At 38.9% G+C, this 26,427-nt stretch overlaps 1 protein-coding gene across 2 annotated transcripts in view; it reads right to left on the reverse strand.

The window, feature by feature from the left end:
* LOC106867329 (stAR-related lipid transfer protein 3-like) overlaps window positions 1-26,427 on the reverse strand; it is a 121,622-nt gene that overhangs the window by 75,710 nt on the left and 19,485 nt on the right. Inside the window, exons 1-2 of one of the 2 annotated variants that reach the window (XM_089348818.1) lie at window positions 15,344-15,824; window positions 1,151-1,284 (exon numbers count right to left, since the gene is read on the reverse strand). In XM_089348818.1, coding sequence (XP_089204944.1) covers window positions 1,151-1,284; window positions 15,344-15,401 — 192 coding nt within the window. In that variant the 5' untranslated portion in view covers window positions 15,402-15,824. Of the gene's footprint in view, window positions 1-1,150; window positions 1,285-15,343; window positions 15,825-26,427 lie in introns of those variants that run through there. The other variant, XM_089348819.1, reaches the window with a different exon arrangement.

The raw sequence follows: 26,427 nt of genomic DNA on the forward strand, positions 1-26,427 counted from the left end.
TCTTTATTTCCAATTCACAGAGTTACTCGTTTCCGATCATCAAATGTTCCAGCATTCAAATAATTGGAAACGAGTAACTCTGGTTACTAGAAATCTGAGCCTTTCAGTTATAATGTGTGTATGAGTGTGGGGTATGTGTGTGTGTGTGTGCGTGCACTTTTATGTGTGTGTGTTTGCGTGTATCTACCTACCTGTCAATCTATCTCTCACTCTATCTATCTGTGTCTCTCGCTCCCTCTCTCTCTCTCTCTCTCTCTCTCTCTCTCTCTCTCTCTCTCTCTCTCTCATATATATATATATATATATATATGTATGCATGTATGTATATGTAGATATATACACACACACACACGCACACACACACGCACACACACACGCACACACGCACACACACACACGCGCGCACACAGACACAGACACAGATATGTATATATATATATATATATATATATATATATATATATATATATATATATATATATATATACACACAAAATTTAATGGCATGTTTATATAGGTCTGCAACTTATCTGTGAAAACAGCTGCATAGTTTAATGAAATTTTGAAATATCATTTGAGATATTTGCTTTCATTTATAGATATAAATATGTGTGCGTGTGTGTGTGTGTGCATGTGTGTGTATGTGTGTGTATGTATACACATATATATATACATATATATGTGTGTGTGTGTGTGTGTGTGTGTGTGTGTGTGTATACACAGTGAGATAAAGAAAGTAAGAAAGAGAGGTAGACAGACAGACAGACAGACAGACAGACAGACAGACAGATAGATAGATAGATAGATAGATAAGCATACATCACACACACGGGCACACACATGCACACGCACACATATACACATACATGCTCATGTATGTATATATGTAGTAGTGTATGTGTATAAGTATGTATGCATGTATTTTCCAGGTTGTATATCGATGAAATAATGTTACCTCTGCTTGTTTTAAACGCATCTCTCTTGTGATATTTATTCTGTCCGATTTGACGGACGGTTTTTCTCTCGTGTCTTAGTAATCGAAGAGAGACACTGCTTAACCAATTAGAAAACAGCACCTAATGACCCTCATGCGACATGAAAATATAAATAACTAACTAAACTCACAAATAATAAATAAAAAATTTCGAACCTTGTCTTTCAGAGATCGATCCTGGACAGAAATATCATTTTTACAATGTAAATGTTTTAATTTCTCTTCTGTCTCCGTGGTATCTTTATCTTCGTTTTGCCCGGCTTCATCGTCACATTCTTCATTGAAATGCACTGTGTAAAAGATAATTATATTCTCATACAATTCGGAAATAATTTCTGCGTCAGCGTAATAACGAATCCACAAAAGTTTTCAAAGACAAAAAAATAAAAAGGAAAAAAAAAAAAACAAAAAAAAAACAGTAAAGTTAAAATAGAATTAATTTTATTTTGTAGAGATAAAAATAATGTTCTCTCCAACCCCTCTGATGATGACACTTCGTCAAGAAACGATGAGCGACAAACGTTGACAAGAAGATATTTTTGACTTCTACGGTTCTTCTTTTTGATTTTTTTATGAAATAACAAAACCTGAAATATTGAACTCTCTCCTCTCCCTCTTCGTTATTATATAAAATTAATTTCTCTGTACTGTTGTGTGCTTTGTTTTTTGTTGATATATTTCTGAAATCTGTGAGTAAACGATATCTAAAAGTTCATATTTATTGGCGGATTACTATGACATGCAGGAAGATTTGTACATAGACATAGGAAAATAAAAGACACAAGCAAAGAAGTGCAGAAAGAGTTATAGTAAGAGGAATACAGAGGACAATAAAGAGGAGTGAATACGTTGATATAAAAAGAAGTAAGTATAAAAGGCGGATCTTTTTTAAAACGGGGGCCACATTTTTCATTAACGAAACACTTTGAAACTTGGGACACTGGTAGAATGTGTTATATAAAACATCTTTTTTTCTTAGTCTTCTTAAAAAAAAAAAGAAATCCCCAAGTTATTCCATGTTAAAGTTGTCGTATTTCTGTAATTTCAACCAATCACTGACGTCCATTCAGCCGATATACATTAAGTGCCGACTACATAAACAAACGATTCTGAAACAATTCTATCGGTGATAGGGTTAGGGTTAGGGTAAAACAGCAAATTTAAAAAGAAAAAAGAAAAACGAAGCTATGGAAATTAAATACGCTTTACACCGCTTAATCAGCCAAAGGAGTAAATGTAAACAACTGAATACTTGTCAGTGATTGGTTGAAATTATCGAAATAAGACAATTTTTTACATGAAATAAATTCGAATACAAAAATATTTTTCTGTTCTATAATACAAAATAGATAAGTATACGAAGTTTGAAAGTCTTTCGGTACCAAAAACACTACGTAAAACATTAATGAAAAATGTGGCCCCCATTTTAAAATAGATCCTAAAAGGCTGTATATAGAATGGGAGACATGGAAGTAGAGTGAGAGAGAGGAGAAGTTGAGGAAGGCAAAAAGGAACAAAGAGGAATAGAGCAACAGAAGGATATGTAGATGTAGTGGTACACGAAGAAAGACATAGAGGAATATAGAAGGAAGACGCGTTTGGGGAGAGAGGGATAAAGGGGAAAGAGGAACAGAGCGACAGAGAGATTTAGATGCAATAACAGAGCAACAGAACACAGCAGAAGTTAAGACAACAACGCAACACAACATAGCACACCGACATAATACAACAACAGCAACACAACACAACAAGACAACACTGCAACACATCAATACAACAGTACAACAATATAACAGCGCAAAACAATATCGTAACATACTATAATGCAACACAACAGCTACAGCATACATTGGTACGACACACGTACGGTCGATTTCCGCCCACAATTGCTTTTGCAGTTCATGAGATACAACATATCCTTATAAGCTACCACAAACCCCTAAAATCCAACATTCAACGGTTTTGTCTTTATTATATATGACTACCTATTTATTGTTAGTGTTTCAAGGCACCACTTCTGTTTTGTGGTGACCATCACTGAAGAAGCCATGTTAGGCATAACATGAGAAAGTTTCTAAAATTGCTTAAGCATTTAACACGATGAATTAGCAGAGTGAGCTAGGCCTCGTGGTATTTTTTCCGAGTCCAAATCTCACCGAGGTCATCGCATTTTGTCCACTCAGAATCCAAGATTCATAGTACTCTAGGAAGTTTAGAGAGAATGCTTCTCGGTGTTCTGAGTTCAAATCTCTCAATTTTAAGATTCGAAGTCAGATGGGTTTTTAAGTTCAGCACATAGGTAGTACGCTTAATTCGTTATCCGGTTTGGTGTCACAAACCGGCATTTTAAGTTTCTTTTTCAGAGTCCATTCTATTGGAAGCACTTGGATCGGCACATCATCTTGAGAATACCATCTTCTCTCCCACCAATATCGGGGTTCCTGTAAAGTATCATAAGCACTTCTCCTAACATGCTTTTAAATCTACAAATTTTAAGTTCTTTGTAAATCCTCTGTTTATATTTACCCAGTATCGATAAACTTCAGAAATTCAAACAAAACGAGGATTTGCATACTTATTCTTAAATGTGTATAGGTGTGTGCGTATGTGTGTATGTATGCATGTATTTTCCAGGATGTATAATTGATAAACGAATGTTACTTTTGTTTGTTTTAAACGCAACTTTATTGTGATAATTAATTCCGCCCAGATTGGAATCCAATTCAATTTAAAACCCCCACAAAAAAATACAAAGCCATGTTCAGTGTACAGAATCAAGGGAGATCACTTAACTTTAATTGATGAAAGTAATCTCCCCTGAAATAAAATAGCAATAATTTTATCGGATTGCAGTCGCTGCTTTTTATGTAGGCTGGTAGATAGGTAAGTAGGCTTTCGTTTTTTGTCCATATAAAAAAGAATAGATTAAATAAAAATTTTAAAAGTTTCAAATTTTGGCACAAGACCAGTAATCTTAGACGTTTGTGATAGTGAGGTAAGTCTATTACATCGACACAGTGCTCAGTTTATCTTGATTTAAACAACACCGAAAGGATGGCAGACAAGGTCAACCTCGGCAGAATTTGAAATCAGAACGTAAGAAAAAAAAACAACAGAAATGCTGGTAAGCATTTTATTCGACGCGCTAACGATTCTGCTAGCCCATCGCCTCATACATATAAAATAACAATGGACTAAATGCAAAATTAAAACGTTATTGATCGGTAATAATCGGTAATCACCGACAATAACAAACACAAGAGTTGGTATTTTTCTTGACAGAGTTATCGAATATGGGAATAAACTGCGAAATCCTCACAAAACGAGTGAGATCACAGAGAAATGACCTTCCACATACAAACTTCTATTTGCCAATGAAGTAGTCTGTGATTACTCTTTCGCCCCCCACTTTCTCTCACTCTTTCTTCCTGTTTCTTGAGTAAAAAGCTGCAATGGACTGGCGTCCCGCCCAGCTAGGGGGAACACATACGCCATAGAAACCGGGAAACCGACCCTAAGCTCCACAAGGGGCTAAGAGGATTTCCTTATATATACTTGGAAAAGGATGCGCGGCGTTCGATCATATAATAATATAGATAATATATAAATATATGCATATATATTCATACATATATGTACATACCTACATATATATGTATATACATGCATATATGGGTACAGGACATAAAAAAAAACATGAGCAAAATGAGAAACGAGAACATAAAAACAAAAACATTGAAAGGAACGTTTTTTAGAACAACGGAAAAAAAAACAAACAGAGAAACGAGACATGCATCATAAAGAACATTCACTTCATCAGTGAATCTACTCCGCGTTTCGAAGGTAAGGACAAGACGCGACTTCGTTAAAACAGTCCTTCCCGCAAAACAAATTAAATAAAATTTGGGATCTTTTTTCTTTTTTTTGGGGGTGAAAGTGGTAACAAAAATAGGACTGTGAGAACAAAACAGTAAAAACAAACGGTGAGCCAAGACGACGTGAAACTGCAAGGACTTTCCAGATACCGACTGAAGAGGAAATAGGCTGTGAATGATCCGTATGTTTTTGTCCTGTTTGTCGTTTGTTACGTTATCATCTATTCTTCCGCATGTTGTGTTTTGTGGATTTCCGCTTGTTGTGTTCTTTCTGTCCTACCTTTGATGTATCCATGTGGTACGCCGGACAACCTGTTGTTTACTTTATTACTATATATATATATATATATATATAGAAGGCCTCAAGTTGGATCTGGTCTAGGAGGAACAAAGGCTAACTTCATAAGGCTTAATTTGCTCCAATTCAAGCGAGTGCCAGATTGGTGTAGTCGTGTAGGCCTGCGCTTCTGGAGCCGGCGATCCGGGTTCAAATAGAGAAAAAAAAAAAAACCCACACTTGAGTCGTCCGAGCGTTCACCAGAGTACCCAGCTGGAAACAGGTAATTAGCCTTTCTCACAGCAGTACTAGAAACCAGAGAAACCAATCCCACTTAACACGTACAAAAACGGACAGCAGGTGAACATCCGGGAGTCATGACTCGGATGTGGCCCGACCCCCTAGAGTGTCAGGAGTTAAGGGCCGAAACACTTGTCTAAAGGGGGGTTTCTCCTCTCAGGACCACCTGCTGTTACGCTCTTCCCGAGTTTCTTTCCACTTATATATATATCACGTCATATGTAAACAAACAAGTTTTGTTTTTAAAGCGTTGAAATGTATTGTAGAACAAGTAGAAAGATACATTTTTCAACACGGAAATACTGATGGCTGGTTGCTGACAAATTTTTCTGCTCTAAAAGGGATTTTATCCTATATATGCTGTTCTATCAGTATTTACGCATGAAGGGCTTCTTTTCAGTTTCCGTCTACTAAATCCACTCACAAGGCTTTGGTCGGCCCGAGGCTATAGTAGAAGACACCTGCCCAAAGTGTCACGCAGTGGCGCTAAAACTGGAATCATGTGGTTGGGAAGTAAGCTTTTTATCATAAAGCCAAGACTGAGCTAAGAGCGTAAAGTGATGATTAAATATCATATGGCAATATGGTATTTGCCTAAGGTCTTTCGATTTAACCAGTCCAAAACTAATAATAATAATAATGGATTCTAAATTAGGCACAAGTGCTACCAGCAGCTTTTAGGGGAGGAATTATTCGATACCATCGAGCTGATTAATCGATCGGTATTTTATTTTATTGACTTCCGACGAATGAATGGAAAAGTTGAGCGCGGTAAAAATTGAATTGGGAATACAGAGTCAGAACTACTGCAAGCAATGCTGTTTGCGCTCTAACGATTCTACCAAACTGCTGCCGAACAACATGGCAGTACAAGCAAATACAAATGAGAATGAAAATTAGTATTTATTTCATCACTTTATATAAGCACCAAGAAATTTTATAAAAGTTAAATTACAATTATTATACATATGTTATATTTCCTAATACTACCCATGATGACAAAGTATACTTCCAAATTTACTTGTCATATGATGGTAACACTATTATTTAGAAAGAAGGAGAGAAGGGAGGTGAGAAAGAAAAGGGAAAAAAGTGCGTGAGGGCAAAGAAGCGGAAGATGGAGGAGGGGTGATGGGCCACATGCTCCAGAACAAATGACTTGACTTGTTGGTATTTATTTATTTATTTATGTGTTTCAGCCAAGTGGCTGCGGTCATGCTGGTGCACCACCGTATGTATGTATTAATTTCAGTCATTGTTATTTGTGCGTGCGTGCGTAAGAGTGTACACACACACAAACACACACATATCTTTTATCTTTTACTTGTTTCAGTCATTAGATTGCGGCCACGCTGGGGCACCACCTTGAAGCGTTTAGCCAAGCAAATCGAACAGAGTACTTACTTTTGGTGAAGCCTAGAATTTATTCTATCGACCTCTTTTTGCTGAACCAAAAATGACCGCGATGGCGTTGCCGTGGAATGCGAGATTTACAGTGAGTGGAGTGTAACAGATACGTATACAGACACACATACATGCGCGCACATTCACACACACACACACACACATGCAGAATAATAGGAATAAAACAAGAAAATCTAAAAGCAAGGACATTAAAAAACATGAAACCAAATACATCAACAGATAAGAGAAACAACAAAAAAACAACCTTTTAAAATAGTTATGGCGACTGTCATCGGAGTTACTTACGTCGGCCATTTAGGTCAGTTTAGAAGGAAGTTACAGTCAATGGTATGTAAATAATTTGCATGCATGACGCTTAGATACGTCAACACACATACGTATGTGCGCTTAAACTTACACTCAGAAACACAAACATACCAGTGTGATATGAACACTTGTTTATATGAATACGGGCAGGCGTAATCGCGGTGTAAGAAATTGGCATTCCAACCACATTGTTCCGGGTTTATCCCCACTGCGTATCACTTTGGATAAGGGTCTTCTACCATAGACCGGGGCTGACCAATGCCTTGTGAGCAGGTGGGTTTGATAGACGGAAACTGAAAGAAGCGTGTCGTGCATGTGTCCATGTGTGTGCGCGTGTGTGTATGTGTTTATGCGTGTGTGTGTGTGTGTGTGTGTGTGTGTGTGTGTATACGTATGTATGTATGCACGTATGTATGTATATATGCATGCAAGTATCTCTCTCTCTCTCTCTCTCTCTCTCTCTCTCTCTCTGTGTGCGTGTGTGTGTATGCATGTACGCGCTTGTGTTTATAGCTGTCGTCGTAACCTATCGGTTCGGCAAAAATCCACCGATAGAATAAGTTCTAGGCTTTACCAAAAATAAGTACTCGGTTCAATTTGTTTGGCTAAACCCTTCAAGGTGGTGCCCCAACATGGCCGCAATCTAATGACAGAAACAAGGAAAAGATAAAAAGATATATATAGAAATATATTTATGCACACGCAAACAACAATGTCCAGGATGAATGCATGCCAACTAGTCAAGTTATTAATTAACTACATCAGTAACATTGTAACACTAATTTCCATTTAAACAAAAAACAAACAATAATTAGTTTCTTTTTCGTTTTGTATCGGCTATGAACAATGGTCTGTGTATATATTGGCTTTGTCAGGACTACTATTTCAGATGTATATCAACATTACGATTTAAATAAACCTTGAGCGTCTCTTCTCGTGCATGTAATGTGTGTGTGTATGTGTGTGTGTGAAGTGTAAGTTTATGAGTGTATGTGTGCGTGTGTGAGAGAAAGAGAAGAGAAGTAAAGAGAGATACGGTTACATATCTATTATATATTTGTGAAAAGGGCGGACGTTGTCTCACAAGCAATTGTGCAGGCAAAAGTGTTGGTAAATGTGATCGGATTGACCTGAAACTTTGCACATCTTTGTTAAAAGTGCTTGTAAGTTTGCATGACAACTTTGAGTTTGCTCAATTGAAAAGCGTGGCCTCTAGGGCAAAATTCCTCATCTTTAAAATGTGGCCCAAGTTGACCCGAATGAAATCGGGTTATATAGTACGAGTACATATATATACCTTGAGAGGACCTCTCATATGGACTTGTGGTTGAAAGATGGCGAAATAAGTTAATGTTTCGACCAGGATGACAGAATACCCAGCGCACGGACTTGCTAACCAACCACTTGGGTTATCCCAGAAACGGCTGTAAGACTTCAAATTCACTTCACCCTAATTAAATTATTCTAAATAACTTGAGATACCCGTTCTGCCTTGATTTTGATTTTTCCTCTAATGTAATATAATATAATATATATATATATATATATATATATATATATATATATATATATAATGTCCTCATGAATGCCTTCCCAGATCACATTATACGGACAACACTTCGCCCAGACAGAGTGGTCTAATACTCCACCAAACAGGTAATTATGTGGGAACTGACTGTGCTCTAGGAGAAACGCATGGAGGAAGATCAGGAGAGGAAGCTTACCAATTACACACAAACAATATACGTACATGCACACGCACACACACATACATACATACATAGATATGTAACTACACGTGCTATCGGCGATTTCTTTTCCTTCTTTTGACATTTCCTTTTCTCCTTTCCGACGAAGAGCTACGATCGAAACGTCAAGCTAATACATCCCTTGTGTGTTAATTTTATTATTCGTTTATTTCAATTGATTGCTTATTTGGTTTAATTATATACACACACACACATTCACACACACACGCGCATGCATGCACGCACTCACGACGGACTTCTTTCAGTTTCCGTCGGCTAAATCCCTCACAAAGCTTTGGTCGGCGTGGAGCTATAATAGAAGACATTTGCCCAGTGTGACACGCAGAGTCACTGAAACTCACCTACGTAGTTGACAAGTGCATTTCTTAACTCAGAACCTCACTTGCAACTATTGACAATGTTCCAGCGGGAAGGTTTAACGAGATCGTAGTATGTCTGGAATTGTTACCATAGTTGCCAAAAGTCAGGCTCACTTTCCCTTCTACAAAATATGAATTAAAAATTTTTGTCAAATTAAATTTTAGGGTTCTCTCGCTTGTCGTTTTTGAATACTATTTTCATTAATGTTAGACAACTTTCTCTTTATTTCGCCTGTAATTTTTGAATTTGCTAAAAATTGTTTCTGGATCACTTGTTTCAGTTATACATTCTCTTTTAACTACGTGCAATTTTTGTGGGTGTATATAAATGTGTGTGTTTGTGTGTGTGTGTGTGTGTAAAGCGATAGCAGACGGACAGATAAAGAGAGGCAAAGAAACACAGAGAGACAAAGAGAAATGGCGGAATAAAGAAATAAAGGCGAGAGTGGGAGTGAGGGAGCGAACTGAATGACAAGGACATAGAAAATAATAATAAGCCAGAATTACAAGAGCAGGCGAGCTAGCAATCTTTTCTAGCCTAGGCACACGGCCCGAAATTTATGGGAGCGGAGCCAGTCGATTAGATCGACCCAGTACGCAACTGTACTTAATTTATCGATCCCCGAACGGATAAAATCCAAAGTAGACCTCGGCGGAAGTTGAACTCAGAACGTAAAGACATACGAAATACCGATTTCTTTATTACCCACAAGGGGCTAAACACAGATGGGACAATAAATACATGCGGGGACAATTAACACATGATAGAATGGAACAATGAAATTAAACAATGATAATGGGACGGCCACCCCAGCCCCACCCCGGGGCGGCCGCGTTATTTCAATTATTTCAACAGTTCTTAATAGTTCCTTTCACAGTCTTCGATAGTTCTTTTGAAAATTATCTCAATAATTTATCCAAAATAAAACTACTCACCATTTTATATAATTTTTTATTTCCTCGTAGTTCACCACTGGAGCGCTGAGTTCGAAATTCACCTCGGGCCCCAGAGGGTTTATATCTGTCGGGAAAGCCTCTTTTAATTTTTTATACTTTTCTTTTTTTATTAAAATCCATCTCGCCTCCTTATCGCAACGGTCCGAGAGGTCCACTTCGACAATGTCTTTTATTTTGGATATCTTCTTTTCTATTTTTTGTGTATATCGATATGACATCAAATATATGCTGTTCCTATGTACCTCCTGCGTCTGTATGTCTGTTCTTTTTTGTTTTTGTGATTCTGTACTACCATGCGTCTGTTCTTCTATATTTCTTTGCGACTGCATGTCTGTGTGTTTATCTGTCTGTGTGTTTATCTGTCTGTGGGTCTGCATGTTTGTGTGACTGTAAGTCTGCATATTGTGTTTGTGTGTCTGTGTTTTCAGGTTCTGTGCTTTTAGGTTTCTGCAACTCTGCGTTATCTTCTACGCTTCCGAGTGTATGTATATCTGTGTTTATGCATCTGTGTATCTGTCTGTCTGTGCGATTGTGAGACTGTCTGGTTCTGTGGTAATGTTCTATTATCCTTTTTCCTCAGTGATCCCACTTGATCCTGTGATTTGTATTTTTTCCTTTGTTCGACTTTCGGCGATGAGCTCCTCCTTTCTCTCTTCCTTGATTTAGCTTCCTCAAAATCAGCTCTCTGCTCCTCTTCCTGTGACTATTTCCTCTCCTCTATCACGCCTTCTTGCGTTTCCATTTCTTTGTTTTCCACCATTTATGGGCACCTTCTTCTAATGTGGCCTCTTTTGCCACATTCGTAGCACTTTGAAGGTCTCCCCTCTAACATTATGTCCAGTTTGTCCTCGTTAGTTAGTTCCAGTGTCTCCGGTATGTCACTCTAAACTTCCTGACTTGCCATAAAAAGCACCTCCAGTCCATACCTCCAGCAATTTATTTGTTGGGTTCTGCTTATCATAATTATCCTTACATCTTCTCCTTCTCTTTCAGGAAAAAACTGCTGCCATTACCCATTCCAACTCTATTTTCGATGGGATCCAACCCACTCTAATCCACGTTGGACGTCTACTCAATTTATTGGGAAAGAGCATCTAATTTCCTTTAGTAAACGTCTTATTGGCGTATTTCTTTGCTGCCTCCTCCGATACAAATGTTATCTCTACAGACGCGTATGTCTTGCCTCTTGTAAAAAACGACACATCTTGCAATTCCTTCAAACACTCCTCCACCTCCTCCTTCGGTGCACTCTCTATTCTTCTATTTTTCCTTGAAAATTATTTATATTCCACGACTCCAATTTCCATCCACATCTTTTCCTCCTCTGATGGGGACAACTTTACGTTTGGCCTCTCCTTCTTTATCATTTTTTATATTTTCCAACCTTCTCAGCCATGTCTTCATTCCAATGTATTTCATATTGCTTCAGCAGGCCTGGGACGACGGAAGCTCGACTCCCCGTCGCTTCTGCATACGTCTTCATTTTCTCCATCTCAGAAACGCCCACCAAACAATAGTGGCGTTATACTAAAAAAAATCGCAGCGAGTAATAACACGTCCGACCAGTAAACTCACAGAGCCGTTATACCGCTAAGCAGTTCGATCGGCGTGCTAACGTTTCTTATTTCTTTACTGCCCACAAGGAGCTACACGCAGAAGGGACAAACAAGGAGAGACAAACGGATTAAGTCGATTATATCAACCCCAGTGCGTAACTGGTACTTATTTAATCGACTCCGGAAAGATGAAAGGCAAAGTCGACCTCGGCGGAATTTGAACTCAGAACGTAGCGGCCGCCGCCTTAGAAGAATTAGCAATCGTTAATGCGCCGACTAGAGCGACATGTGATCTGGTTCCGGCTCTCTGTTGCCTGAGTTGAAAACCCACCGAGGTCAACTTTCTTTTTTTTTTATTTATTCTAAACGGGCCGGGCAACAAAGTACTGTAATCGTGGAATCGATTCTTTTCTTGCTCAGAATTGGCTACGTTGTGCTCTGAAAAGAGTAATGGGGTAGGAGATACGCACTCTGTTCATTCACCAGAAATGAGGATTTGCTGAGCGAGTGACTAAACAGCGTCTTCTCATTGAAAAAAACTAATGCTATTGAAATTGGCTAGTCAATATAAAATAGATTGGATCACAGAATTGGGTTGCTGCATAATATCATATTGTTTTCGGGATTTAGGGTTTGGATGTGGTCTCTATTATATTGCTGAATAGAATTAGATAACCCACCAATACATTCCAGTCTGTTCTATGCCATCGATATGGTCAAGCAACAACATCCTCTAATCCTATTTCTCAGCAACAACCACCTTACGCTGTTCTACAGTTATATTATCTCTCACACCAACACCCTCTAGCTTCTATTGTGCAGACATGTTGTGTCTCTCACGAACGCCCTTCAGTCTGTGTCCCATACAAATACTGTTTCTCTCTCACCAAGACATACTGTTTCTCTCTCACCAAGACATGCTGTCTTCTTCCTTTGTATTTCAGTTTCGGCTGGCATCATACCACCTTTATACGGGTTCATTTTAACTAGTTTCGGCGGAATTCTGGTTTAAGTACCCGCATATAAACCCTCAAATTTTTAGAATTTTCAGAAAAGTTTTCGGAATTTGTGTTCTACACATGGGAATTCATACGATTATGAATTATTTTCCTTTAAACCATCTCACCGCCCATAAATCCTAAAATTTACACACTTTTTTGAATTTCTTTTTTAAATCAGTGCTTAAAATACGGAGAGTTCGAATTTTTTGCTTAAATCCCAGCACTTTTGAGCACATCATCATTCCATTAAATGTATTTATAGGGAGAAAAATATTGAAAAACATCAATACATGTCAGTATGAGGAAAAAAATGAAGACAGTATCAGGTGGTTGTGGGATGGGCTAAAACAACAGCGAAATCGTCCTGAAATCACATACAAAAAATTGTTTTTTTCATGATCGAATGAATTCCCATGCGTAGAACACAAGTTCGCATAACTTTTCTGAAAATTCCAAAAAGTAAGAAAGTTATGAGGAGTTATATAGAGTGCTTAAATCAGACTCCCACCCTTGTTTTTTTTTTCTCCTTTCTTGTCATCCATAATGTACCTCTCCTCCGCCTTACGCCTCCCATTAACTATTACTTAATCTTCAACCTGTCATACATCACTTCTCTGGACTTCACTCTCTATTATGTTTTTGCTGTAGTTGTCGACTTACAGTTTATCGTGAAGGACATCAACCAAGCCAATTCTCAATAATCTTGGAAGTTTTGTAAGTTCCAGGTAAGAACTCCGTCTTTTATAGCCTTAAGAGATAAACAATATGTTTGCACTGTCACACTGTACACCATCCCATTAATCGCTACATGTCAGAACAACATGGTATAACTCGAAGATTGATCTGTGTCGCGTCTCGTCGTTCGGCCGACTCCCAGTGCGCACTAAGTTTGTTCGATCGACTGACTGGGAGACAAACAACAACAACAATAACACAAGAACCACAATTAGAGCTGAGCAAAAGAAGGAACCTATTAGCCTAGCTAGCTAAAAATAAAAGCCAAAATTCCCTCGAACCAAACTATTTTACTGTCTTAAATAGAATACACATGGTACAATGTATTCTAGAAGCAGTATCTATAGAAGGGATTGTCACGACTGAGATGCCTTTTGTTCATAGGTTTGCGTGATTCGGAGACCAAAAGAAGCTTTGTACCCCTTTATAAAATTCCTCTCAGAAAGCGTATGTGTAATGTATTGGGTCATCCCATAAATTACGCGATTTTTTTTTTTTCTTTTCAATTGCATGAACTAAAATTCGGAGTAGACGGAATAAACTACCTACATCAGTTTGCTATAAAAGCAGATAGTAATTTTACCTTGTTCTTATTATTCATGCAAGTTTTGAAGAGTGGAATTCGACATTAATAGTTATTTTTTCAAAGCTATAATGGAAGTGATAAATGAGCATATTCGGCATATTTTGCTTTATGAGTTCAATAAAGGCAACAACGCAACGCAAAGTGCGAGGAATATTGTTGCAGTATATAGGTATCGGACAATAAGCGTAAACCAGTGTCAACGGTGGTTCTAGAAATTCCGAACCGAATACTACAGCCTAGAAGACGAGCCTCATCCTAGAAGATCTGTGGAGCTCGACGAGGACATCCTGCAAACCCTGGTGGAACAAACTCCCATCGTAACTGTTGAGAAACTAGCAGAGAAGCTTGGATTTGGTCATTCAACCATTCATCGATACCTCCGTGCCATCGGAAAAGTCAGTAAACTGGGTCAATGGGTTCCTCACAAATTTTCTGAGTCTAATCGTGCAGAGAGTGAATGTGTGCTCTTCTTTGCTGTCACGTCTCTCGAATGAAACTTTTTTGAACCGAATAGTGACTGGGGACGAGAAATGGATTCTCTATAAAAACGTCATGCGCCGAAGACAGTGGGTAGGGAAAGGAGAATCACCGACACCCCAGGATAAAGAAGGTCTTCATCCACATAAAGTGTTGTTATCTGTTTGGTGGGACATGAAAGGTTTAGTCCACTTTGAACTTCTAAACCTAAACCAAACGTTAACAAAGGAGATCTACCTTGAGCAGTTTGAGCAGCTTAAGTCAGCGCTTGAAGAAAAATGGCCATATTTGATTTCAAAACGAAAAGTGTTCTTCCATCAGGACAATGCTCAGCCACGTACTGCAATGATGACATTCGAAAGGCTGGAGCAATTTGGTTGGGAAACGATGCCCCACTCATCATATTCGCTCGACATTGTTCCATCTGATTATCATTTATTCCGCTGCCTTCAAAATAATTTGGACGAAAAAAATATGAATTCTGTAACAAGGTCAAACAGAACTGGGGGAGTATTTTTCGAGCCCTGCAAGTCTACCAGATAGATGGAAGAGCATTGTAGAAAATGAAGGAGAGTATACTTTAGATTAAAGAAGAACTTTGTTTATCTTAATTCTGAAAAATCAAAGAAGTATAAAGATCCGCATTATTTACGTGATGACTCAATATATGTGTCAGTGCGTAGATTGTTGTATGTATATTTATAAAATTCCAAAAGCTTAACTTACCATTCGCTAAATCTCCATGTAGTAATGTATTACATAAATCCTGCTGTTCACCTGACATGTTTCCCGAACACTTTCTAATTGTCAAATATCAATAAATGAAAGGTAGAACAAAGGCAATTACCAAATTCAGTTACAGAGTGTTAATTATATTTAGAATAGCTATCAGATTAAATTTCTCTATTCCAAAGTTCACAACTCAATACAGACATAATGAATTCTAATGCGTTCTTCTCGATAATTAGAGCTGAAACAGACTCACTACCTGCTGGCTTTCTGATATAGCTTATCGTTCGTTAGACTTTATATAGTGTTAAGATGTGTGCGTGCGAGAGAAATGGTGTGAGTGTATATGCACGGTTGTACGGTTGTACGTTTCAACAGTAAAGTAGATCACCGTATATACTTAAAACTATCAGTTTTATAAATTGATATTTAGTAAAAGAAAAATGTGTGTTATGTGGTCAGACGACTTGTTAAAAATAACTACCTAATCTCTTTCATGTCACACACACTTTTGGCTTTAAAAGGAAATGATATATTGAATAATGTACACCAAGGTCCACTATGTCTGATAATTAGAAGAGATGGCCATTGATAGGATGACTTTGATCAGAGTTCTGCTGAATTGGGGTTGAACTGGAGTTGTTTCTTTATGCAGCAGTATTGGCGGAGGCATAGCTTTGTGAAGGAATTTGATTCACAGTGGAATCCGATTCACATTGGAGTTCGATTCACAGCTGAAGGATCTCTGCAATAAGTAAATCTGAGAAGGGAACATGTTGAATAAAATCATAATTAACTGATACTCCTGTATTTTCTTCTACCCAAAGCCAGCAACTTTTCAGCACCCCTTCGTATGTATGTATGTATGTATGTATGTATGTATGTGTATGTGTGTGTACAGAAAAAAGTGATTGAGAGAAAGCTGAAGAGAGAGTGTGTGTGTGGTGAGTGTGCATGTGTGTGTGTCTGCGTGTGCGCGCGTGCACATAAAATTGCTGTGCCACTTTAATTACTCTCCTGTCAACTTTTCCACTCCCCACACCAAGTTCACTGGTCTCTTTTTACTCGATTTTACTAAATAACACAAGTTTTTACTGATGCAGAGCAACATCAGGCTCTCTGGAATTGGGGTTGAACTGGAGTTGTTTCTTTATGCAGCAGTATTGGCGGAGGCATAGCTTTGTGGTGGAGTTCGATTCACAGTGGAGTCCGATTCACATTGGAGTTCGATTCACAGCTGAAGGATCTCTGCAATAAGCGTGCAAATCTGAGAAGGGAACATGTTGAATAAAATCATAATTAACTGATCCTCCTGTATTTTCTTCTACCCAAAGCCAGCAACTTTTCAGCACCCCCTCGTATGCATGTATGTATGTATGTATGTATGTATGTATGTATGTATGCATGTATGTATGTATGCATGTATGTATGTATGTATCTATATATGCATGTGTGTGTGTATGTGTGTGTACAGAAAAAAGTGAGTGAGAGAAAGCGGAAGAGAGAGTGTGTGGTGAGTGTGCGTGTGTGTGTGTGTGTGTACGTGTGTCTGCGTGTGCACGCGTGCACATAAAACTGCCGTGTCACATTAATTACTCTCCTGTCAACTTTTCCACTCCCCACACCAAGTTCACTGGTCTCTTTTTACTCGATTTTACTAAAAAATACAAGTTTTTACTGGTGAAGAGCAACACAAGTCTCTCTGGAGACTGACTATATGTGCATATACATGTATTGTATCTCCAAGCAATATTCGGGTTCTAATCACATCGCCTATGCAATTTACGAATCAAGACGTTCAAACTATAGAAATCACGAGAAGGTGGATGCAAAAAGTGGAAGGTGAAGGAAGAAAGCAGAAAGACAAAAGAAAAAGGAAATTATGGTCATGCCCCGTTTGACCGTAAGGCTAGTTGTTGTAGAATGAATCAACAGAGAGGGGCCCAAAGTGTGATACAGCAGCTCAATCTGGAGATTTGTTGATATGTTTCTATTTGCTGAAAATTTCTTATCTAGAATTCAAGTGCTGTGCAATTCTTATATCTAAAGGGGATATGCAATCTTTCAGCTACGCACAAGTTGCCTTTTTTAAATCCATTTACATATAGCATGAATGTTTCTACGATTTTCCACTTGATTGCATGTTGGTCTTCAAACCTCATCCGTGGCTAGCCAATTTAAGCGGCTTTACTTTTGTCTTTATGCCGGAAAGAAGATAGGTGGTTAGCATAGCGTCTTTTGAAGTCGCCTTCGTATAGCCTCATATACGACGGAATTTATGACGTACACCTAGTCAATTGGACGATCTCCATGTCTTCGACAGTTACAATTGGGAATGGGATCCTGGCGATGTTTACGCGTAATGATGTTCTTCACATTGAGGCAGCAACTATGTGATAATTTAATTGAGCGTCTGTTAAAGATCTTCCTGTTGTATTAGTGATTTTCTGGAAAATGCTTATCTAAAAGAAACAGGTATTTCTTACTTACCTTAGCTTTAACATTTATGGGGTAGGGGACCAAATTATTCTTGTAGGTCTAATTTTATGTATATTTTTATGATTCATATTTTTACTAGAATTGTTGTAATATATGTTATCTTTCACACCACTTTTAGCTAGGGTATTTTTATAGTAGGGAGCTGCTTCATCAAAGCTTTCTTTAGAAGAAAAGCGATGGGATATCCTATTATTAATGTTAGCTATCAGATTTTCAAGCACTATCGGGGCTGACATGACTATTTGTGTATGAAGAAGAGTGTCTCTTTTGGCTTATGGTACAGTTTATAAAAGTGAGAGCTTAGATCTAGGGAATCATCTAAAAATATCGACTTTTGACAGATTAGTAGCAACATTGATTTTGGGGCCTAATTGACGAAAGGTCTCAATGTATTCTTTTCTAAATTCATTAAGTGTGACTATCAGAGCCATGAGATATTTCCAACCCATCATCTAGGAATTCACGGCTCCCGCAAATAGTCTGATAATAACACATTTTAACTAAGACTACCGGCTACACACATACGCTCTCACGTGCTCACACACACACACACACACCAGCACACATACACACATACATACACGCAAGTTCACACACACACACACATATACATATATATATATATATATGAATATCTGTGTATACGTTTGTATGCATGTGTACATATATATGCATATATATTACGTATGGATGAACGTATCTATATGTATGCGAGCGTGTGTGCACGAGCGTGTGTGTCTCTGTGGGTGTGAATCCATGTTATTACAGTTCGATGCCTCTTTAAACATCGTAACTTTAAGGCTCGGTGAAAAGACATCGATAAATCAGTGCTGGGATCTATTTGAACGGTGAAACCTGCGGAAACTCTATTAAGCGAAACTAGGCATAGAATAATAGTATAGATTTCTTTGTGTGTGTGTCTGTGAGAGAGAGAGAGAGAGAGAGAGAAAGAGAGAGAGATAGAGAAAGAGAGAGAAAGAGAGAGAGAGAGAGAGAGAGAGAAAGAGAGAGAGAGAGAGAGAGAGAGAGAGAGAGAGAGAGAGAGTGCATGTCTGTGCGTAGGTACTAGTATTTGTTTCTTGTCGAATTATAATAAAAATCTTACATTAAACAAGGATTATTTATTACGCATTTACAAAAAAAAATGGTGTCAGTGACTTCGAAAGTTCGACCTTCTAAGCCTTCACTGGACTGTAATACATTTGAGTTCAGCTTGGCTTTGCGTAGACTCTGGTTATTTTTTCTTTTCTTTTTTTTTTTCTAGAGTAAGTGAAGCAATGTAGAATGATAATTAAATCGAAGAATGAGTGCTGATATTGTAGATTTCATTGTCTAAAGTTGAAGTTTGTTATAGTCCAGAATTCATTCAAGCGTGTAAAATTTTGTAATAAGGTGTGTCTATTTAGATGTATATGCTTCAGATATTAGGGCTGTTTTAGTTATTCTTTTTTTCTTACTTTTTTTTTTTTTTTTAGACTTCACAAAACAATTTAAGTCGATGACAACTAATCAGTTGGCTAGCTGATGTTTAAGTAGGGTTTGGTTGATATTAATTTAAGTTAAACACTAGATGATTTAAGCTATTTGTCTTGGACGTTGTTTTTGTTTACTGTTCAGAGTTCTCTCTAGCGTGTGAAATTTTGTAATCAGGTGTGCTTGTTTAGGTGTGTCAGATTTAGGTCAAGTGTTTTTTTTTTGTATAGAAATTTAGTTATTTTGTGTTTTAGGGTTAACAAAAGTTTAGCTGAAAGGTCAGTTGCTTAGCATCTTTTTAACTTATTAAAATTACTTGATTTCGATTTACAAAATTCAACCTTTGTGTTTCGGGACGGTAAAATTTGTGGACTATGCTTATATGAAGCACTCTTAGAGAATGATTTACCAGATATCACTATGATACAGTTACTTTCTAGTATGGATATGACGGTGTTTAGTTAAATTACTACTTTCAGAGAATGATTTACCACAGACATCACAGCAATATGGCTTCTCCTTTGTATGAACACGCTCGTGCGAAGTCAAGGCACTACTGTTAGACAATGATTTTCCACAGATATCACAATGATACGGTTTTTCACCTGTATGAGTACGTATGCGTGCCCTTAAGGTACTACTAAATGATTATCCAAAGATGTCACAATGATATATGGTTTTTCGGATCTTTTTTAAAACGGGGGCCACATTTTTCATTAATGTTTTACGTAGTGTTTTTGGTACCGAAAGACTTTCAAACTTCGTATACTTATCTATTTTGTGTTATAGAACAGAAAAATATTTTTGTATTCGAATTTATTTCATGTAAAAAATTGTCTTATTTCGATAATTTCAACCAATCACTGACAAGTATTCAGTTGCTTACATTTACTCCTTTGGCTGATTAAGCGGTGTAAAGCGTATTTAATTTCCATAGCTTCGTTTTATTTGCTTTTTTCATTTTCTTTCTTTTCTTCGTTTTATTTGCTTTTTTCTTTTTAAATTTGCTGTTTTACCCTAACCCTAATCCTAACCCTAACCCTAACCCTATCACCGATAGAATTGTTTCAGAATCGTTTGTTTATGTAGTTGGCACTTAATGTATATCGGCTGAATGGACATCAGTGATTGGTTGAAATTACAGAAATTCGACAACTTTAACATGGAATAACTTAGGGATTTCCTTTTTTTTAAAGAAGACTAAGAGAAAAAGATGTTTTATATGACACATTCTACCAGTGTTCCAAGTTTCAAAGTGTTTCGTTAATGAAAAATGTGGCCCCCGTTTTAAAAAAGATCCGGTTTTTCTCCTGTATGAATACGTTTGTGTTTCCTTAAGTCACTATTTTGAGAGAACGATTTACCACAGACATCACAGTTACATGGGTTCTCTCCTGTATGGGTATACTTATGTCTAGTTAAGTTAGTGCTTCGAGAGAATGATTTACCACAGATATCACATTGAAATGGCCTCTCTCGTGTATGAGTACGCTTGTGTGCAACTAATGATGTACTTCAAGAGAATGATTTACCACACACCTCACAATGATACTTTGGGCAAGTGTCTACTACTATAGCATCGGGCCGACCAAAGCATTGTGAGTGGATTTGGTAGACGGAAACTGAAAGAAGCCTATCGTATATATGTAAATGTATATATGTGTGTGTGTGTGTGTGTGTGTGTGTGTGTGTGTGTGTGTGTGTGTCCCAACATCGCTTGACAACCGATGGTGGTGTGTTTACGTCCCCGTAACTTGGCAGCTCAGCAAAGGAGACCGCTAGAATAAGTACTAGGCTTACGAAGAATAAGTACTGGGGTTGATTTGCTCGACTAAAGGCGGTGCTCCAGCATGGCCGCAATCAAATGACTGAAGCAAGTAAAAGAGTATATAAATATTTTTTCTATTCAGTTTCGGGTTTGTTTATTTGTAATGATATTTATTTTGGACCTATGCAGATACGCAAATGCGTGATATTATAAAAATGCATGCGTATACTTATATACAAACTAATACACCAACTAGCACACAGACACACACACACACACACAAACACACACGCGCGCGCGCACACACATACACACATCACATACACACACCACATACACACACGCGTACGCACGCACACATACACTCACACACTCTCTCACGCACACACACACACACACACATAAACACACACACACACACACACACACACACATATATATATATATATATATGCGCGTAAATCTCTGTTCATAGTATGACTCATACCATTATGAAAACAAATCCCTGCATACATGAACAAATAGAAATGATATACTTTCGTGTGCGTGTACACACACACACACACACACACACACACACACACACACACACACACACACATTCTGCATCTACTCTTTCTGGACTGTTTGATTCTGAACTTTACACCCTCTGGCTGCACCTCTCCTACCCACGGATTACACTGGACCCATCTTCTGATTGGAAATCGCTTCAATATACCACGACGTCTAAAAAACTTTTGAACTTTTGAACTTTTCCACTTTTGTAAACCTCCTTTATCATCTTTATTTTTAAAAAGAATTTCTAACTTCCGGTCAGCCATTATTATGATTGACCGTTGACTGAACACTATTCAATTTTTTTCTCCGTGTTTTTCTTCTTGTCTCCGTATTCTTTCTGTTGAAGAGCGTAGCTCGAAACGTCAAAGACTTTCCGTATTCCCGAGCGTCATACTAATCCATCCTTTTGTTATTTACACCACCTATCCTCGTCTGTTGTTGTTTTTTCATACATTCTCTCCCATATATATATATATATATATATATATATATATATATATATATATATATATATATATATATATATATATAAACTATGCCGAAACAGCTGTAAGATTAAACTTCTGTTCATCCTCTAATTCCTTATGTACTTTGTACTTCTATATGTAAACCATGTTGGCAAAATAACATAGTCTGCCATAGACACCTGTGCTTTGGTTCTTTCTTTCTTTTTCTTTTCTTCCTTTTTTTGTCACTTTTGCTATGAATTAAATTAATGAATTCAACGGGATACACCGTCTGCAAGTAGTTGGGTTCAGCATATTATCCTCCATTTTCTAATTGTTACATATATATATATATATATATATATATATATATATATATATATATATATATACTGAAGTACAAAAGAAACGTCACACTGTAAAAGATTATTTGTTTCACACACGATATAGAGATAATATAGATTTTATCACATTTATAGGTAATTTGACATCAGGAGGATGTCACTGACCCACAACACCGCTCTCTTTTGAAAGCACAAGGATTGTATGTAGGGTTCGACCTCGCTCACTTTTCGTGTACATGGTAATGCTCGCGCACATATCTTTATAAAAAGCATGATGCACGTGCAAAACGTTGACTCATTTGATATAAAAGACACCTAAATTTACCAGCGTGCCATTCGCCCTCGCCTCACTTTTTTTGCTTGTTAATGATGCCACAATCCGATCTTTGACGAACTACCGAGGTAAGTTGATACACGAACCCGAGGAGATGTGTATGGCCTTTCAGCAGCACTTCGCCCAGCTTTTCGGCGGGGCAGTGGACCAGATAATAGGAGGGACCTAACGGACTTCCTCGCCGGGTTGCCGCGTCTCTCGGGGCAGGACGTGGAGCATTGTGAAGGGCCGATCACATCTGAGAAGGTAATTGAGGCTATGGCAGACTGCGACGCGGGTAAGGCGCCGAAACTGGATGGTCTACCCTATGAGTTGTATAAGAGTATGTCAGACTTGTTCGGGCACCTGCTGGCAAATGTCTATGCGAACTGGCAGCAGAATGGGTTGATTCCCAGGTCTGTGCGCCGGGAAGTGGTGACTCTTGTCAGAAGGACCCGGACAAGAGGGATTCCATTGATAATTTCCACCCCATCACTCTGCTAAACGCAGAGTTGAAGATATTGGCCAAAGTGTTATCGAAAAGATTGGTGCGTGTCGCAGATGGTCTGATCGGGGAGGCACAGACATGTGCCATTCCCAGTAGAACCATCCAGGTTAATCTCCATCTTATACGGTACACTTTAGAGAGGTTTAATAACGATTCTGGCAAGAGCGGGGCAGTGGTCCATTTAGACTAATCAAAGGCTTTCGATAGGGTTGACCATTGTTACCTGGTGTCCGTTCTGACGCAGTTCGGTCTGGGTTTCGGCTTCCTCAGGTGGGTCCTTCAGATTTAAGTCAACATCGACTCGGTAGTTCGGGTGAACAGCTTTTTATCGAAGCCGTTCAACATCAAACGCTTGGTCCGTCAAGGATGTCCGCTCTCCTCGCTTTTGTATGAGATGGCTCTTGAGTATTTGCTGCAAAAATTGAGCGACATCCCGAGATAGCCGGGTTGTGGAAAGTCAGTTTCAGCTTACGCGGACGAAATCACCATCATCGTAACCGAAATAGATCACCTACAGAGGGTAGGCAAGGCCATTGAGGAATACGAGACGGTGGCAGGTTAATCGTGAAAAGTCAGTCGGCTTGCAGCTCGGCACCTGGAGATGCAAGTCGATGCCTATTGACAGCGTCGTGGGACGTTGGACGGAGGGACCGATTAAGTTGTTTGGAGTTTGGTTCGGACTAGACCTCTAAATAGAGAAGCACTGGGCCGAGGTATCGAGCAGAGTGACCAACATAGTCAAGACTTGGTCTTGGCGGTGGCTATCCCTGAAAGGGAAGGTGAAGGTAGCCAATGTGTTAATCGTATCGGTCATCACCTACCGCCTAACCGTCGTTCCTTGCCCTGATTCGTGGTTGGTCAAGCTGGAAAGACAGCTCTTCTGCTTCGTGTAGAAGGGCTAGAAACCGCTTGTGAGACACTCTATTTGCTGCCAACAGCGTTAAAAGGTGGGCTAGGGATGCCTTGGTTGATGATGCGCAAACATGCGCTGAGGTTGAGGCATCTGTGGCTCTACCTGGGTGGTGGGTGGGTGTGATCTTCGCTGGCGAAACGGATGTTTCCCACGTTCACTAGTTTCAGTGGACAGGAAACCTGGTTCTATCGTAGATCGAGTGCATGGGTGATGGAGTGTCGTAGGGCCCTCCAGCTATTCCGTCAATGCCTGCGGGCAATGCCTGCGGTGGAGGTTCCACCGCATTCTTTTATAGAGGGCTGATAGATGCGGAATGTGACGATACCTTAGGGAAGACCCTAGGTCTCGATGATAATCAGCTGGCCGGTCTGTTCTAACGTATATTCGGGACGAAGACCCTGGACAACTTACAGAAGTCTCTGGCATGGCAGTGTTACTGCGGAGCCTTACCTGTTCGGGATAAGCTCACAAGGCATGGAGGCCACGGCCCACCGACCAGTTCAAGATGTGAGCGGGATAGTGAAACCGTGCCGCACGCTATTGTTCAGTGTTCGGAGGTATCGGACGTGTGGGTTTATGCTGAACATATGTTGTCACGTACACGAAGAGTACAGCTATCGACTGAGTCAACTGTAAAAATCAACCCGCAGGATTTCCTCTCGAAAGAATGTAAGAATTGTTTTCTCACTGTAGTAGTAATTGCGAGAGAGGTGATATGGAAGACCAGAGTGAAAGAGTTAAAGTCAAGCAACTTCATCTCTGGCCCTGGATTGGTGAATTACTTCACCTTTCACCTGAAAAGGAAAATAGGGCTGGAGAGAAGATGCCTATCTGCGAAAATGTTTGAAAACCGATGGAAGGGTGTTGCACAAATGTTGCGTATGGATGATACTTTATGAATACGACGCAGGACGAGTCTCAAGCATCAGTGGTGTGGCGGGGCTCGTGGGGTCCGAGAAAAACCCACCCCCAACTCCATCCGTAATGTCTTTTGGTTTGTGTATCATTCGTCTTTAAATTAATTTATAAATTTTTAAATTCATCTTTTCTGTTATAATCATTCGTTAATCTGACCCCATTCAGATTGTGCTGTCCCCACTCTATGTTGTCCCCTTGCGGGAAATAAAGAATCAATTCTCTCCCTCACTTCAATTCGCAATTTTTCCTTTTTTGATATATGTCGTTCATTTGTGCTGAGAGTTTGTTGTAACTTGTTTCGTTTTGTGCTGCTTTGCAGCGTTTTTTTTTCCTTGGTTAAGCTTTCTCACTATTGAGAAATGGTGATGGCGACGAGTAGAATGTGTTATTTGGATCTGAGTGGATTCGGATTATCCTCTGAGGAGGAGGAGGAGGAGGAGGAGGAGGAGGAGGAGGAGTTAATTAAAGCTGTGAACGAGTTAGACAAGTGTCTGGGAAAAAGCTTTGCGGAGATGACGGAGACAAAAAGAAAAGAAATAAACATGATAAACGTTAAGGAACGCCAAACGATGGCAAGCAGAGTGAGCGGTGACGTGAAGTTATCACCACCACAGAGGATTATGGATGACATGGCAAGGAAAACCATCGTCTACAAAGTGTATGCGGCGGAAGAGAAAAAGATAAATCAAGTGGAGGCGGAAGTCGAGAGGAAACAGACTTGGGACAGTGGTTGTCCAATACAGGACTGAAGAAATAGCAAGTAGGCAGGCAGGCAAATAAAGTGGTACTACTGCCCACGTACCTTGGAAGAAAGACGTCAATGATAAAAGTTGAGGGGATATCACCAGATATAGACGTGGCTTGGGTCGCGGCGGCTGTCTTATACGTCCTACAAGCCTCAGAAACTGAGGAAGCAAGATGGAAAGGGAAGAAATTAGAACTCGTGGTACGGGCAGACATGGAAACCTTGAAAAGATTAGCCGAAACAGTGACCGTGGGAGAGGTGATTTTGAGAGTATGGGTGGAGGGCAGAGACAATTTGCGGATAGGATAGAGGAGAAGTCTGAAATGAAACAAGTGGTGCAAATGGAGGAAAAAGAGAGGGAAGAATTATGGACATTGGCAGAGAGAAAAAGAAAGAAAAGGAAGAAAGGTGTTTATGCTTGACCACCACCACCACCACCACCGGCTGACAACTGGTGTTGGAGTGTTTAGATCCCTGTAACTTCGCTGTTCGGCAAGAAAGACCGATAGAAAATAAATAAAGTAAATAAAGAAAATAAATAAAGTAGATAAAGAAAATAAATACTGGAGCTGATTCGTTTGACTAAAATTTTTCAA

This window comes from Octopus bimaculoides, chromosome 3, assembly GCF_046866305.1.
Source record: "Octopus bimaculoides isolate indiv1 chromosome 3, ASM4686630v1, whole genome shotgun sequence".
Lineage (NCBI taxonomy): Eukaryota > Metazoa > Mollusca > Cephalopoda > Octopoda > Octopodidae > Octopus > Octopus bimaculoides.